This window comes from Physella acuta, unplaced genomic scaffold (assembly GCF_028476545.2).
Source record: "Physella acuta isolate Inbredline_101_S28 unplaced genomic scaffold, ASM2847654v3 ptg002129l, whole genome shotgun sequence".
NCBI lineage: Eukaryota > Metazoa > Mollusca > Gastropoda > Physidae > Physella > Physella acuta.
This window is the reverse complement of record NW_026733630.1, coordinates 69,571-88,356: the sequence shown is the minus strand read 5'-3', so window position 1 is coordinate 88,356 and position 18,786 is coordinate 69,571. Positions and strand designations below refer to the sequence as shown.

The 18,786-nt window shown below is 41.6% G+C and overlaps 1 protein-coding gene across 1 annotated transcript; it reads left to right on the top strand.

The window, feature by feature from the left end:
- The first annotated feature begins 1,041 nt into the window (after nt 1-1,041).
- LOC131932285 (zinc finger protein 729-like) lies at nt 1,042-8,603 on the top strand. The gene is made up of 2 exons (XM_059289155.1): nt 1,042-1,169; nt 3,078-8,603. The coding sequence occupies exon 2, from the start codon at nt 3,235-3,237 to the stop codon at nt 7,483-7,485; it is 4,251 nt and encodes a 1,416-aa protein (XP_059145138.1). The 5' UTR covers nt 1,042-1,169; nt 3,078-3,234; the 3' UTR covers nt 7,486-8,603.
- Nucleotides 8,604-18,786: the final 10,183 nt, after the last annotated feature.

Here is an 18,786-nt window from a genome sequence, read left to right as displayed (position 1 = left end):
GTTCCGAGGATGAACATAGGCCAAAAAAATTCCCGGAATTCCTTCCTGGATTTCCCGGAAAAGCCAAAAAACCTCGAACACATGTTTGCTCCATATCTCGGCAACCAGACCACTTAGCGACTTGAAACATTTACCAATCGATTCCTGTCATAATTTAGAACAATATTGCCGAAGAAAGTTTTCAAAAATATCCTTTCGTTCGGTCACAAAAATTTTTAAAATATATTTTAAACTGAGCATCTTGTAGGCCAAGGATGATATTTTTAATTTAAACTGAGCATCATGTAGGTTTTTAGCGCAAAGCGCTGAGGTTCGAAAGGATTTTACCATAGCGAATAAGCGGAGGTTCGAAAGGATTTTTACGTAGGTCTGTGAATTCTAAAAAAAATAATTAAGGAAATTGCGCTTAAATTGTCACTAGACTTTTTATTAACTTGTTTCCTAAATATGTAAAATTGAAATTAATATCAAGAACTTTATTTACCCAAACTCATCAGCCATGTCATAATTCTAAAATTACTATATTAGGGATGATAACTCTTAGACAAGGTGCCATAACTGTGAAATTAGGTGCAGTTTCTCTAAGTGGGTACTTGATAGGGAGTTTAATGCGCCCCTCCACGAAGAAATGTCTAAAACAAACTCTGCTCTTCAGAAAGTTCTGCCTGCCTAATGAATGAGTTGAGTAATGAGTCAATGTTGCTATTGTATAATATATTGAGTATTGAGGTGTATTGAGAATGACCATCGCTTTTTTCTCATAGACTGACATAGAAAGCATGTTTTTAAATTAGGGGCCCTGATCAAATTTTCGGTTCTAACAATTAAAAAAAAAACATTTTCAGATCACCAAATAGAGATATATATTTATATATATTATAATATAGTATATAGATCTATAGGCCTATAGGCAATAGCCGATATTTAGCAGACTGTGTTTGTTTGGTTTGTTTTGTTTACATTTAGTTAAAGAGCTTTAATTCTGTACTGCTTTGCACTAGCCTACATTAAAGCTGCAAAAATATCGTTTCCGGGTTAAAGAAAAAATCAATGTAAATAAAAAAAATATTAAATAGGGCCTAATATTTTCTGTGGAAATGTAGGGGATGCTTTATTTAATATTTATACATCTAGTACTAGATTCAGATCTAGTAATCTATAAATATAATGTAAGCACATATCTAAGTAGAAAATACTTAATTTAATACTGATTGAATTTATTGAAATGGCCTTGATCTTAAATCTAGAGATCTAAACTAAACAGTGTTTATTTTTTTAGGGTCCTTTTTGCGGCGCTTTGACGGCTTTCTTCCGCTTTGTCTGCATGAAACAATAAAATGGCTTAGTCCGGGCTTGGCTTAGCGTTAGCAGCTTTGTGAGAGCTTTGATTTGGTAAAAGTAAAACACAAGAAAGTGCACGTTTGCAGTTCAGAGCTCGCACTTTTAGTAGTCTTTGGTAGGCTGGTATGGTACTAATTAGTAGGTAGGCTAATAGTAGTAATAGGTAGGCCTAGGCCCCTAAATAGTAAATATTAAATATATTTATTAGGGCCTAGTATTATTAGGATTAGGCATTAGTTCATTAGGCCCCTTATAAATTATTAATAGTAGTAGTAGGCCTAATAGTTAATAGTAATAGGTAAATACTAAATAGGGCCTAGGCCTAATATTTAATTATTAGGTAGGCCCTAGGCCTAAATAATATTATTTCTATTTAGGCCTAGGCCCTTGGCTAGGCTAGTCTAAATAGTAAATACATTTAAATATTTTAAATTAGGCTACTAGTACTAATACTACAATAGTCCCTAAATCAGGAGCCTTAGATTTATATATATATAGATTAATTAAACAATAAATAATAATTTGTCTGATGAATTACATTTTTTTTTAGTCTAACAATAAAATAATGCTACTGTTAGTACTATAGGCCTACTATATTAATTGGCCCTATTAGGCTATAAATCTAATGAATTACAAAAATATTATAAGTTTAAGGTAAAAAAAACTAGGCTTTTAAAAAGTAGATCTACAGCCAATGCAGACCTAATATTATTAATTTATTAAATATTTTTTGGACTACAATTACAGAAGATCTAGCTAGTAGCAGTTCTAATAAGGCCACGACTATTCCCAGTCAACTGTAAATAGTCCCAATATGCCTATTCACATGTGAATAGCCTCATATGCCTATTCCCAGTCAGCTGTGAATAGCCAAGATATTCTGTTTTCAGTCGGCTGTCAATATACAACTAGGAATAGGACGTCATACTATAACATACTAATTTATTACGACTGTAGAAGGAAATAGATCCAGAGAGCAGTGTTATTTTTTTGTTTGTTGTATTGCATTCTTATAAGAATAGGCGTTAATGTTAAAACTTAAGTTCATGATGATATTGGTACATATTCAGATAAAAGTAAATGTAAAAGTAAACTACCCTTTTGAAATTTACGGTCCATGGGACAGGTGAAGAAAAGTTCACAGTTTCATTGAGCTCTGATATAAATGGATAGTGTGGTCAGCACTATGCCTAGCTTCCTTTACTTTTCCTTACAAGAGTCAGGTACAGAGCTGGGTGGACTCAGGGATGTCATACAGAATTAAGCCTGAGATCCAAACTCCAGACTTTTGTGTTAGCATTAGAAGGCTCTACCATTTGACCACACCGTCTCATGATTAATTTTGTAAAACTTTTGTATATTACAATGCCTCAATCAATCTGGATTGGGGGGGGGGGCACATTAATTTGTGTATAGAGTTGGGTTCAGAAAGTTCATACATTTCAAGAAACATTTGGGAAAAAAAGATGCTTAAACAATCTTGTAAAAAACATCTAGGCCTACGGAATGTGTGTAATGTTGAGGGTAAAATGGGAGATTATAAATGGCAAGGTGGTAAATATGTTTGCTATCACATCATAAAAAATAAAATACAATTATATTGAGTAATTGCTTTACACTGGTACCAAATTTATATTTCTAGTTCTATTAGAAGCTGAAAGAAGGTAATAATTTATACAATTATTTTTTTTTGTAATGACTTTATAATCTAAAAGAATTATGCAATCTTGTTACAGACAAACTGAGACAATGGAGAAAAAGATCTCATCAGCTGGATGGAGTACCTCTGTGTTGAATCAAGTTTCATCTCTTGACTGCAGCTTGATGCGTCATGTAGGACATATGTTTGTTCACTGAGGTACACTTAGGCACTGCTAAACAGACTGGCTTATAATGGATGGCATAAGACAAACTGATCATTTTGAAAGGTCAGCTTTAAGCTTTCCTGGGAAATGGATGATAGACAAGCTTGGAAACGATAGAAAAGTGACTAGCTATATTACATCGATTCAGGTTCCTACTAGAAATGGCATCGCTGGCGGTCACTTGTGTCCAAAGGAGACCCATATAACACAGCATCAGCTTAATCAAGTTCCAGAACATGTTGCTGTTGCTCCAGTTTCAAGCTCGTTCAGTGCTGAGCCACAGGAAACTCTGGAACATGTTACTGTTCCATATACCACAGGTACAAGTTCAGCCAGTGCTATGGCACAGGGAACTTTGGAACATGTCACTGTTGTTCCATATACAACTGGTACAAGTTCAGCCAGTGCTATGGCACAGGGAACTTTGGAACATGTCACTGTTGTTCCATATACAACTGGTACAAGTTCAGCCAGTGCTATGCCACAGGAAACTTTGGAACATGTCACTGTTGTTCCATATACCACAGGTACAAGTTCAGCCAGTGCTATAGCACAGGGAACTTTGGAACATGTTACTGTTCCATACACCACAGGTACAAGTTCAGCCAGTGCTATGGCACAGGAAACTCTGGAACATGTTGCTGTTGTTCCATATACAACTGGTACAAGTTCAGCCAGTGCTGAACCTCAGGAAGTTCTGGAACATGTTACTGTTGTTCCATATACAACTGGTACAAGTTCAGCCAACACTGAACCTCAGGAAACCCAGGGACATGTTCTTGTTTCAAATTCTCTGGATACAATTTCTGGCTCTGCTGTGGTAGAACATGACAAGGGTTGTGAAGTGAATGACTCAAAGACTGAGTTGAGACTTCTAGAAACAAGTTGGAAAGTCCGTTCAAGATATTACCAGGCAGATGCAGGAGAAGAAGAACAGGATGATTACTCATCAAATTTACAAAACATCAAAACTGAACATCCACTTGCAGCAGATACCCACCTTTTCATCCTTTCACCCAAGGTAAAGTCACCCAACCAGCATCAAGCCTCACTGTCCCATTCAGATGACGTGGTTGATAAATATTTATGTGACCTGTGCATGATGTCGTACCCCTCCATCCTGCTACTGAATGACCACTTGAGCTCCCACTCCGGAACCCAGCTGTACGAGTGCCTGATCTGTGAGAAAGGTTTTGAAGAGATCTATTCACTGCACCAGCACATGCTCACCCACACAAACCTCCCAGAGTCCTTCCTTGGTCTCCCACGTGCCGCATCTAACCAAGACTCCCTCACAGGCTTTGGAAGTTATTACAAATGTTTCTCAGATACAAACCAGCACCGTCTGCGTCTCACTGACTTGTCAGCTGTGTTGTCCTGTCAGGTGTGTGACTTCACCTGTCAGACCAAGGACAAGCTACGCCACCATCTCCTGAGCCACCGTACCATCAGCCCCTACCCTTGCTCACTGTGTGACTTTTCATGTGTGTCAAAGCAGTTGTTGATCAAACATATGATGTCGCACATGAGCGATGAGGACTCGGCTGATGCCAGCGATGAACTTAGAAGCAGAAACTTGAAGAAAAAAGTTTTAGTGAGAAAAGATTTGTTGAAATCAACACAAAAAGTCGACAAGACAATGTCAGTACAAAAAGTTAGCAAGAAGACTTCAGTACAAGAAGTTGTCAAGCAGACATCAATACAAAAGATGGACAAGAAGATGTCAATAAAATTGGTTGCCAAGAAGAAGTCAGTTAAAAAATTTCCCAAGAAAACAAGTACTAAGAAAAAATATTGGGTTAACAAAAGTTCTGAAAGAAACAATGCTTTAAAGTTGAAAACAAAATTATCAACTGTTGATGAATCAAGTCTCCAGATATGTGATGTAAACAGAGGGGAAGCTGATCAAATCCAGTGTGTAGAGGGCGATGAAGTCAATGATGATGCAGTTGTAGAAGATGATGAACTTGATGATGATACTTTTGTAGAAGATATGGAAACGGAAAAAAAGCTGGTGGTAATTGAAACACCTGATGATGAAAAGTGTGATAAGTTTGATCCGATTGAAGAAGCTTTGATTGAGGGAAGGATCAAAGATCCCAATCTGACCTTTGACCCCAACACAGTCCATGTGGATAAGATTGATCAAACCCAGAATTCCGAGGACTTTTTCCAGTACCAGCCAGAGACCAGTCAGCTTACATGCAAACATTGTCAGCACGTGTGTGAGTCTTTTGCGTACTTGAAGCGGCATATGAATACGCACACTGATCTAGTGTTTGAATCCTGCCCTCACTGTGAATTCTTCTGTCGAACAGATAAACAAATGAGGGAGCACATGGTGACGCACTCCGACCCAGACGCAGACAAAAGGCCATTCCATTGCAGCCAGTGTGACCTCAGTTTTAAAACCAGTGCGGACCTGAAAAGACATTTTGTGACACACTTAGATATCAGCAAGCTGATGTGTAATGTGTGCTCGTTCTCATGCTCAAAACAATCTCGCTTAGAGCAGCACTGGAAGAGACACACCAACTATAAACCTTACTCCTGCACCGTGTGCAAGTATGCCTGCAGCAGCAAGACAACGTTAAACAACCACATGAAGAAACACTGCACTGGCAAAGATTTCGACTGCAGGTTTTGTGATTTCAAGGCTCTGTCCCAGCCGTTGTTGCGGAAACATCTGAGGCTGGACCACGCAGACCAGCGACCCTATGCGTGTGAGTTGTGTCCCTTCACTTGCTGGCTCATCAATGACTTGAGAAAACACGAGTGGATCCACACGGGTTTCAAACCTTACCAGTGTGATCAGTGTGAGTACAGCTGTCGCCGGCGCAATAGGCTCAGGGAGCATATGATGATACACAAGAACTTCAAACCTTTCAGGTGTAAAAAATGCTCCCATGCCTGTAGGACCAAACATCATCTAAAAAAACACTTTGCCTCGCACATCAACGAAGAGGATTTAAACTCAGCAACTGGCCTAGCCAGTACAAGCAAGGCAGCAGTTGATACCAGTGGACAGATGACTGACTCTAATGCTGAACCTTTGATCAAACAAGAAGAAGCTGCAGAAAATGGTGACACTGAAAGCTCTCTCATTGAAGTAGAGGCAGATAATAAAACTGAATGTTTTCAAGTGAAGCAAAAAACTGGTCAATTTGAAGACCTGAATGTTCACTTTCATCTCGAGACAAAAACCACTGCATCTTCAGCTTTAAGTAAAGGCTACCCCGCAACAATTGAAGCACTTCTTACACCAGCTGTCTTCCAAAGAAAAAGAAACGAGAAAGGCAGGAGGAAGATGAACTGTTCAGTGTGTTCGTACACTTGCAGAAAACTTTCCCACCTCAAGAGACACTTGAGCACCCACATCAACGACCGTCCGTTCAAGTGTGACTCCTGCGACTACACTAGCAAAACAGCAGTTAATCTACGGCGGCATGCAAAGCGCCACTCCGGCATGAAGCCATTTTCTTGCAAACTTTGCGCATACAGCTGCTATGAGCTTGGAGATATGAACCACCATCTGTTAATCCACACGGACTTTAAAGCTTACAAGTGTACGCAGTGCAACTATGCGGCTCGTAAGAAATACCATCTAAAGGAACACCTCCTGACTCATTCGGATGTTAAACCTTTTCTTTGTGCCGAATGTGGTGAATCCATGCGATCCAATGCTAAACTAAAAGAGCATATGATTAAACATACAACAGAAAAAAATATCAAGTGTTCTCAATGTATGTTTACGTGTCGTCTCCAGTGTGAGCTAGTCAAGCACATGCGTAGGCACGAAGACGTAGAGGCCGACAGCCAGCGGATCTTCTTGTGTCCTGAGTGCGGCCTGTCCTTTAAGTTGAACGCTGGGCTGAAGCAGCATCTGCTCACACACTCCAAAGAAAAACCCTATTTCTGTACTCGCTGTTCCTTCCGCTGTCGCACAAAAGGCCAGTTGAAAAGTCACATGACCGTACACCTGCAGGGTAAGCCCTTTATGTGTGAGTACTGCTCGTTCACATCCAAACATGAGTCCAGCTTACGGCGCCACAAACAGGGTCATACCTGCACTGACCCGATTCCCTGCCCTCTGTGCAGCTTGAAATTTGTGCGCAAGTATGACCTCAGGCGCCACTTGGCTAACAAGCACAAAAGCAATGTTAGTCGTTTCACTTTGGTGGACACTTTAAGATATTCTAATCCTGGACATGCAGACAAGGATGGTGGGAGCTTGTCTAGCACTAGCTTGGACTTGACAGGGGGTGACAAGATACAATAGACAATTCCAAACCAACATTTGTTTTTGTACAACTGTAGTAGACAATCCAAACCAACATTTGTTATTGTACAACTGTAGTGGACAATCCAAACCAACTTTTGTGATGCTAACACAACTGTAGTGGACAATCCAAACAAGTTTTGTGATACTACAACTGTAGTGGACAATCCAAACCAACTTTTGTGATGCTAACACAACTGTAGTGGACAATCCAAACAAACTTTTGTGATGCTACAACTGTAGTGGACAATCCAAACCAACATTTGTTATTGAACAACTGTAGTGGACAATCCAAACCAACATTTGTTATTGTACAACTGTAGTAGACAATCCAAACCAACTTTTGTGATGCTACAAATACTGTAGTAGACAATCCAAACCAAGTTTTGAGAAGCTACAAATACTGTAGTAGACAATCCAAACCAAGTTTTGAGAAGCTACAAATACTGTAGTAGACAATCTAAACCAACTTTTTGATGGCACCATGTGAGATCTATTAGACCAGTGCCAATTTTTCTCTGCCATACTTCTAATGTGTGAACAACTTGATCTGCTTTTCTACCCAGCTGTTTTACTTTATTTCCACCATTGTTAGTGTGTGTTGGAGAAACCAGTGTTTTTGTTCTCTCCAGTTTGTAGTTTATTATGACTCCAGTTTGTAGTTTATGACTCCAGTTTGTAGTTTATGACTCCAGTTTGTAGTTTATGACTCCAGTTTGTAGTTTATGACTCCAGTTTGTAGTTTATGACTCCAGTTTGTAGTTTATGACTCCAGTTTGTAGTTTATGACTCCAGTTTGTAGTTTATGACTCCAGTTTGTAGTTTATGACTCCAGTTTGTAGTTTATGACTCCAGTTTGTAGTTTATGACTCCAGATTGAACTCCTGACGTTTCTTGCCTTTTTCTTTTGAAAGTAGTTTCAGTAGTCTTTTTTTACTCAGTTTTCCCCCACCACCCCCTTTACATTGGGGTCCACAGATCCACCCACCACCCCCTTTACATTGGCGTCCACACATTTCACCCACCACCCCCTTTACATTGGCGTCCACACATTTCACCCACCACCCCCTTTACATTGGCGTCCACACATTTCACCCACCACCCCCTTTACATTGGGGTCCACAGACCTCCCCCCCCTTTCCATTAGGGTCTACAGATCTCCTCATTTTGATTGTGTGGTTAAACTAATATCCAACTAATATCCCACCAGCTATTTTGGAATGGAACAATATGAGACCCTTTAGCACAAGATTGCTATTTCTTAGCTTGTGACACGGTAAAATAATTTTTAAAAACTTTTATAAGAAAGAGTTAATATCAGTGCAATTTTTCATTCCTTTATAACAATCACTAGATGTGGGAGCTTAATGGGGATTTTTTTTATATGATATACTTTTATGTTCTTTTTTTCGTATGTTTTGTAGACATGTCTCTATGTTATACGCATATATTCATCTGTTTTTAATGATTGGGTTGCATGATTTGTGATATACTTTTGTTTAAGTATTATTTTATTTTGAGTATTATTTGATGTATACTGGATACATTAATTATTGTTAGTATACTGCTACTGTATTTTGGATACATGAATTATTGTTTGTATAAATACTTGTGTTGTATTTAGGATCCATGAATTTTTGTATTTACTTGAACATATTGTATTTACGTGGTGCAGTTGTTAAATTATTACCAGTCTTAGCTTCAAAAAGGTTTCAAGGTAGTAGTGAGATGAATCTGACAGGTGGGGCTTATGGTCTGAAGGCTGGGGTTTGGAGTAAGTGGGTTGGGGTTTGGAGTAAGTGGGTTGGGGTTTGGAGTAAGTGGGTTGGGGTTTGGAGTAAGTGGGTTGGGGTTTGGAGTAAGTGGGTTGGGGTTTGGAGTAAGTGGGTTGGGGTTTGGAGTAAGTGGGTTGGGGTTTGGAGTAAGTGGGTTGGGGTTTGGAGTAAGTGGGTTGGGGTTTGGAGTAAGTGGGTTGGGGTTTGGAGTAAGCAGGGGTGGGGTTTGGAGTAAGTGGGTTGGGGTTTGGAGTAAGTGGGTTGGGGTTTGGAGTAAGTGGGTTGGGGTTTGGAGTAAGTGGGTTGGGGGTTGGAGTTAGCGAGTTGGGGTTTGGAGTAAGCGGGTTGGGGTTTGGAGTAAGCGGGTTGGGGTTTGGAGTAAGTGGGTTGGGGTTTGGAGTAAGTGGGTTGGGGTTTGGAGTAAGTGGGTTGGGGTTTGGAGTAAGTGGGTTGGGGTTTGGAGTAAGTGGGTTGGGGTTTGGAGTAAGTGGGTTGGGGTTTGGAGTATGTGGGTTGGGGTTTGGAGTAAGTGGGTTGGGGTTTAGAGTAAGTGGGTTGGGGTTTAGAGTAAGTGGGTTGGGGTTTAGAGTAAGTGGGTTGGGGTTTGGAGTAAGTGGGTTGGGGTTTGGAGTAAGTGGGTTGGGGTTTGGAGTAAGTGGGTTGGGGTTTAGAGTAAGTGGGTTGGGGTTTGGAGTAAGTGGGTTGGGGTTTGGAGTAAGTGGGTTGGGGTTTGGAGTATGTGGGTTGGGGTTTGGAGTAAGTGGGTTGGGGTTTGGAGTAAGTGGGTTGGGGTTTGGAGTAAGTGGGTTGGGGTTTGGAGTAAGTGGGTTGGGGTTTGGAGTAAGTGGGTTGGGGTTTGGAGTAAGTGGGTTGGGGTTTGGAGTAAGTGGGTTGGGGTTTGGAGTAAGTGGGTTGGGGTTTGGAGTAAGCGGGTTGGGGTTTGGAGTAAGTGGGTTGGGGTTTGGAGTAAGTGGGTTGGGGTTTGGAGTAAGTGGGTTGGGGTTTGGAGTAAGCAGGGTGAGGATTGAAGTCTGAAAGGTGGGGGTTTGAATCTTTATGTTAAAGTAGTTCCCTTTTTACTTATATTTTTAAAAAATAAATTGTAATAGGAAAAGTTTTGCAAACTATTTTAATTACAACCCTAAAAGTAATTAACCTTTTGTAATTAACCCTTAACTATGTTTTTGTGATTAAAATAATTTGCTTCCATTGTCCAATAAGTAAGTATGCTTATGTTTGTAATTTCTTAGGAAAAACATTTGCCTGTAATTTTAAATATGAAATTGGCCTGGATGCACTCAATAAATTGTCCTGTTTGATAAAATAAAATCGCCTGTAATTTTAAATGACAAATGGGCCAATGACCATGAATAATAAACTAGTTTCTAATCTTAAATTAATCGGCATATTATTTAAATAAGGCCTGATGCATGGGTAACATCTAATTCTTCTCATCCTACAGCCTATTCTGTTTGGTGGGGGGGGGGGGGGGGGGAGGGGGGGGAGGCTGATGCATGGGTAACATCTGATTCTTCTCATCCTACAGCCTATTCTGTTTGGTGGGGGAGGGGGAGGGAGGGACCTGATGCATGGGTAACATCTGATTCTTCTCATCCTACAGCCTATTCTGTTTGGTGGGGGGGGGGGGGGAGGGGGGGGAGGCTGATGCATGGGTAACATCTGATTCTTCTCATCCTACAGCCTATTCTGTTTGGTGGGGGGGGGGGGGGAGGGGGGGGAGGCTGATGCATGGGTAACATCTGATTCTTCTCATCCTACAGCCTATTCTGTTTGGTGGGGGAGGGGGAGGGAGGGACCTGATGCATGGGTAACATCTGATTCTTCTCATCCTACAGCCTATTCTGTTTGGTGGGGGAGGGGGAGGGAGGGACCTGATGCATGGGTAACATCTGATTCTTCTCATCCTACAGCCTATTCTGTTTGGTGGGGGGGGGGGGAGGGGGGGGGAGGCTGATGCATGGGTAACATCTGATTCTTCTCATCCTACAGCCTATTCTGTTTGGTGGGGGGGGGGGAGGGGGAGGGAGGGACCTGATGCATGGGTAACATCTGATTCTTCTCATCCTACAGCCTATTCTGTTTGGTGGGGGGGGGGGGGGGGGGGGAGGGGGGGGGAGGCTGATGCATGGGTAACATCTGATTCTTCTCATCCTACAGCCTATTCTGTTTGGTGGGGGGGGGGGGGAGGGGGAGGGAGGGACCTGATGCATGGGTAACATCTGATTCTTCTCATCCTACAGCCTATTCTGTTTGGTGGGGGGGGGGGGGGGGAGGGGGGGAGGCTGATGCATGGGTAACATCTGATTCTTCTCATCCTACAGCCTATTCTGTTTGGTGGGGGGGGGGGGGGGGGGGAAAGAAGGGGCCTGATACATGGGTAACATCTGATTCTTCTCATCCTACAGCCTATTCTGTTTGGTGGGGGGGGGGGGGGGGGGAAGGGGGCCTGATGCATGGGTAACATCTGATTCTTCTCATCCTACAGCCTATTCTGTTTGGTGGGGGGGGGGGGAGGGGAGGAGGCTGATGCATGGGTAACATCTGATTCTTCTCATCCTACAGCCTATTCTGTTTGGTGGGGGGGGGGAGGGGGGGGAGGCTGATGCATGGGTAACATCTGATTCTTCTCATCCTACAGCCTATTCTGTTTGGTGGGGGGGTGGGGGAGGGAGGGACCTGATGCATCTACCTAGTGGATCACACACATTTAAAATTTGTGATAGGCCACCAAGTGGACCACAAACGTAAAATGTGAGGTAGGCCCACCAAGTGGACCACAAACGTAAAATGCGAGGTAGGCCCACCAAGTGGACCACATGAATTTAAAATGTGAGATAGGCACACCAAGTGGACCACACACAAATATAAGATGTGAGATAGGCCCACCAAGTGGACCACACACATTTAAAATATGAGGTAGGCCCACCAAGTGGACCACACAAATTTAAAATATGAGGTAGGCCCACCAAGTGGACCACAGACAAATATAAGATGTGAGATAGGCCCACCAAGTGGACCACACAAATTTAAAATGTGAGGTAGGCCCACCAAGTGGACCACAGACAAATATAAGATGTGAGATAGGCCCACCAAGTGGAACACACAAATTTAAAATGTGAGGTAGGCCCACCAAGTGGACCACACACAAATTTAAAATGTGAGGTAGGCCCACCAAGTTGACCACACACAAATTTAAAATGTGAGGTAGGCCCACCAAGTGGACCACACACAAATTTAAAATGTGAGGTAGGCCCACCAAGTGGACCACACACAAATTTAAAATGTGAGATAGACCAGCCAAGTGGACCACAAATTTAAAATGTGAGATAGGCCCACCAAGTGGACCAAACACAAATTTAAAATGTGAGATAGACACACCAAGTGGACCACAAATTTAAAATGTGAGATAGGCCCACCAAGTGGACCACACACATTTAAAATGTGAGATAGGCCCACCAAGTGAACCACAAACGTAAAATGTGAGGTAGGCCCACCAAGTGGACCACACACACATTTAAAATGTAAGATAGGCCCACCAAGTGGACCACACACAAATTTAAAATGTAAGATAGGCCCACCAAGTGGACCACACACACATTTAAAATGTAAGATAGGCCCACCAAGTGGACCACACACACATTTAAAATGTAAGATAGGCCCACCAAGTGGACCACACACACATTTAAAATGTAAGATAGGCCCACCAAGTGGACCACACACAAATTTAAAATGTGAGATAGGCCCATCAAGTGGACCACACACAAATTTAAAATGTGAGGTAGGCCCACCAAGTGGACCACACACAAATTTAAAATGTGAGATAGGCCCACCAAGTGGACCACACACATTTAAAACGTGATATAGGCCCACTAAGTGGACCAAACACAAATTAAAAATGTGAGGTAGGCCCACCAAGTGGACCACACACAAATTTAAAATGTGAGATAGACCAACCAAGTGGACCACACATTTAAAATGTGAGATAGGCCCACCAAGTGGACCACACAAATTTAAAATGTGAGGTAGGCCACCAAGTGGACCACACACAAATTAAAAATTTGAGGTAGGCCCACCAAGTGGACCACACACACATTTAAAATGTGAGGTAGGCCCACCAAGTGGACCACACACAAATTTCAAATGTGAGGTAGGCCCACCAAGTGGACCACACAAATTTCAAATGTGAGGTAGGCCCACCAAGTGTACCACACACAAATTAAAAATTTGAGGTAGGCCCACCAAGTGGACCACACACAAATTTAAAATGTGAGGTAGGCCCACCAAGTGGACCACACACAAATTTAAAATGTGAGGTAGGCCCACCAAGTGGACCACACACACATTTAAAATGTGAGGTAAGCCCACCAAGTGGACCACATACAAATTTAAAATGTGAGGTAGGCCCACCAAGTGAACCACACACAAATTTAAAATGTGAGGTAGGCCCACCAAGTGAACCACACACAAATTTAAAATGTGAGATTGGCCCACCAAGTGGACCACACACAAATTTAAAATGTGATATAGGCCCACCAAGTGGACCACACACAAATTAAAAATTTGAGGTAGGCCCACCAAGTGGACCACACACAAATTAAAAATTTGAGGTAGGCCCACCAAGTGGACCACACAAATTTAAAATGTGAGATAGGCCCACCAAGTGGACCAAACACAAATTTAAAATGTGAGATAGGCCCACCAAGTGGACCACACACATTTAAAATGTAAGATAGGCCCACCAAGTGGACCAACACAAATTTAAAATGTGAGATAGGCCCACCAAGTGGACCAAACACAAATTTAAAATGTGAGATAGGCCCATCAAGTGGACCACACACAAATTTAAAATGTAGGTAGGCCCACCAAGTGGACCACACACAAATTTAAAATGTGAGGTAGGCCCACCAAGTGGACCACACACAAATTTAAAATGTGAGATAGACCAGCCAAGTGGACCACAAATTTAAAATGTGAGATAGGCCCACCAAGTGGACCAAACACAAATTTAAAATGTGAGATAGACACACCAAGTGGACCACACACAAATTTAAAATGTGAGATAGACCAGCCAAGTGGACCACAAATTTAAAATGTGAGATAGGCCCACCAAGTGGACCAAACACAAATTTAAAATGTGAGATAGGCCCACCAAGTGGACCACACACATTTAAAATGTGAGATAGGCCCACCAAGTGAACCACAAACGTAAAATGTGAGGTAGGCCCACCAAGTGGACCACACACACATTTAAAATGTAAGATAGGCCCACCAAGTGGACCACACACAAATTTAAAATGTGAGGTAGGCCCACCAAGTGGACCACACACAAATTTAAAATGTGAGGTAGGCCCACCAAGTTGACCACACACAAATTTAAAATGTGAGGTAGGCCCACCAAGTGGACCACACACAAATTTAAAATGTGAGATAGACCCACCAAGTGGACCACACACATTTAAAACGTGATATAGGCCCACCAAGTGGACCAAACACAAATTAAAAATGTGAGGTAGGCCCACCAAGTGGACCACACACAAATTTAAAATGTGAGATAGACCAACCAAGTGGACCACAAATTTAAAATGTGAGATAGGCCCACCAAGTGGACCACACACAAATTAAAAATTTGAGGTAGGCCCACCAAGCGGACCACACACACATTTAAAATGTGAGGTAGGCCCACCAAGTGGACCACACACACATTTAAAATGTGAGGTAGGCCCACCAAGTGGACCACATACAAATTTAAAATGTGAGGTAGGCCCACCAAGTGGACCACACACACATTTAAAATGTGAGGTAAGCCCACCAAGTGGACCACATACACATTTAAAATGTGAGGTAGGCCCACCAAGTGAACCACACACAAATTTAAAATGTGAGATTGGCCCACCAAGTGGACCACACAAATTTAAAATGTGAGGTAGGCCCACCAAGTGGACCACACACAAATTTAAAATGTGATATAGGCCCACCAAGTGGACCGCACACAAATTAAAAATTTGAGGTAGGCCCACCAAGTGGACCACACACACATTTAAAATGTGAGGTAGGCCCACCAAGTGGACCACACACAAATTTAAAATGTGAGATAGACCAACCAAGTGGACCACAAATTTAAAATGTGAGATAGGCCCACCAAGTGGACCACACAAATTTAAAATGTGAGGTAGGCCCACCAAGTGGACCACACACAAATTAAAAATTTGAGGTAGGCCCACCAAGTGGACCACACACACATTTAAAATGTGAGGTAAGCCCACCAAGTGGACCACATACAAATTTAAAATGTGAGGTAGGCCCACCAAGTGAACCACACACAAATTTAAAATGTGAGATTGGCCCACCAAGTGGACCACACAAATTTAAAATGTGAGGTAGGCCCACCAAGTGGACCACACACACATTTAAAATGTGAGGTAGGCCCACCAAGTGGACCACACATTAAAAAATGTGAGGTAGGCCCACCAAGTGGACCACACACAAATTTTAAAATGCTCACAAGCAAACCGTGAGTCTAAAACTAGCGTATAGAGAAACAGCTGTCATAAATGAACACAAAGGGCCTCTGCACCTCATAACAAAGCGTTCTCATGCTTATAATAAGCAATGTTTCCACTCGAAGGTTCAATGAATTTAACAACCAGCTCTTGATGTTGTAGCAAAAAAGCAACACAGCCTTTCATGTATAACGTGTGAAACTTATCACATACACGATCACGTACACTGATATGTTGAACTGATCACATACACGATCACGTACACTGATATGATGAACTGATCACATACACGATCACGTACACTGATATGTTGAACTGATCACATACACGATCACGTACACTGATATGTTGAACTGATCACATACACGATCACGTACACTGATATGTTGAACTGATCACATACACGATCACGTACACTGATATGTTGAACTGATCACATACACGATCACATACACTGATATGTTGAACTGATCACATACACGATCACGTACACTGATATGTTGAACTGATCACATACACGATCACATACACTGATATGTTGAACTGATCACATACACGATCACATACACTGATATGTTGAACTGATCCCATACACGATCACGTACACTGATATGTTGAACCGATCACGTACAATGATCACGTTGAATTGATCACGTTTATAACAGAGGCGTAGCGAGGGGGGGGCGGGGGTGCGGACCGCACCGGGTGACACCACTTAGGGGGGGGGTGACACCAAGGCAAAAAATGGCAAAATATATATGGAGAAAAACTTGAGGGGGGGGGTGCAAATCAAAAGTTTGAGGGGGGGGGGGGTGCAAATCGAAAACTTGAGGGGGGGGGTGCAAATCGAAAATTTGTCCCCGGGAAGGGTCGCTACGCCTCTGGGGGGGGGGGGGGTGACACCATTAAGTGCCGCACCGGGTGACACCCGACCTCGCTACGCCACTGGTTTATTATATTATGTGTACTGAAAAGTGTGGGTACCTGCAAGTCAAGTAAAAGACACACTATACACATATTGTCGAACCCGCTACATCTAACTTGAGCAGATTTTGTACATCACTGTAACAGATTTAAAAATTTAGCCCAGGCACTGCTGTTGTAAAACTCAGGAGTTTTGGAAACAAAAGACCAGCCTTGCAATAACGGTATGTCAGATTGGTTATTTAAATTTGCTTACACATAGTTACATTGTTCAAGCCGAATACAGTCTCTTCTCCTTTATTAATCGCCTTGTTAGGATTATAAAATGCTCATCTGAACAATTGGTCTATTGAACTTGGTCTATGCCGGTGAAATAATCCAACAGGACATGTGTACGGTAAAATGTCTCAGTCATGTCGATGTTGGGTGCTTTTATTCACCAACAGTGGGGTACAGATACAAGATGGACGCCTTCATTGACCATCAGTTTAAAATAAAAAACATCGACCACAAGATGGACGCCTTCATTGACCAACAGTTTAAAATAAAAAAAACATCGACCACAAGATGGCCGCCTTCATTGACCAGAAGTTTAAAATAAAAAACATCGACCACAAGATGGACGCCTTCATTGACCATCAGTTTAAAATAAAAAAACATCGACCACAAGATGGACGCCTTCATTGACCAACAGTTTAAAATAAAAAAAAAACATCGACCACAAGATGGCCGCCTTCATTGACCAACAGTTTAAAATAAAAAAAAACATCGACCACAAGATGGACGCCTTCATTGACCAGAAGTTTAAAATAAAAAACATCGACCACAAGATGGACGCCTTCATTGACCAGCAGTTTAAAATAAAATAAAAAACATCGACCACAAGATGGACGCCTTCATTGACCAACAGTTTAAAATTAAAAAAACATCGACCACAAGATGGACGCCTTCATTGACCATAAGTTTAAAATAAAAAACATCGACCACAAGATGGACGCCTTCATTGACCATAAGTTTAAAATAAAAAACATCGACCACAAGATGGACGCCTTCATTGACCAACAGTTTAAATAAAAAACATCGACCACAAGATGGACGCCTTCATTGACCAGCAGTTTAAAATAAAAAAAACATCGACCACAAGATGGACGCCTTCATTGACCAGCAGTTTAAAATAAAAAAAACATCGACCACAAGATGGACGCCTTCATTGACCAACAGTTTAAAATAAAAAACATCGACCACAAGATGGACGCCTTCATTGACCAACAGTTTAAAATTAAAAAAAACATCGACCACAAGATGGACGCCTTCATTGACCAGCAGTTTAAAATAAAAAACATCGACCACAAAACGGACGCCTTCATTGACCAACAGTTTAAAATAAAATAAAAAAACATCGACCATCAGTTTAAAATAAAAAACACCGACCACAAGATGGACGCCTTTATTGACCAGCAGTTTAAAATAAAATTAAAAAAAAACATCGACCGCAAGATGAACGCCTTCATTGACCAGCAGTTTTAAATAAAAAAACATCGACCACAAGATGGACGCCTTCATTGACCAACAGTTTAAAATAAAAAACATCGACCACAAGATGGACGCCTTCATTGACCAACAGTTTAAAATAAAAAACATCGACCACAAGATGGACGCCTTCATTGACCAGCAGTTTAAAATAAAAAAAACATCGACCACAAGATGGACACTTTCATTGACCATCAGTTTAGTACAAACGCTAACTATAAGATGGGCGCCTTCTTTTAATATTTTTTTTATTTTTTTATTCTTCACTGATTATTCGATCTTGTTTTAAATTTTTAAAAATTCAATTGTCCTAATAAAGCGCCAGTACTAAACTTTCAAGCGTGGGGGGCATTTCACTCCCAGTGCTCCCCCTTGATACGCCTCCTGGTGTAATGAACTGGGTATTTATTTTCGAAATTAAAAAAAATATCAACCAATTTAAAGATGGTTGAACGAGATAAGTTTTACAGTATTTATTACCTGTTGTCGTGGCTACGACCTGATGACGTAGCTCATTTGTTTACTAGTTGCCTATTTATTCACAAGTGAGA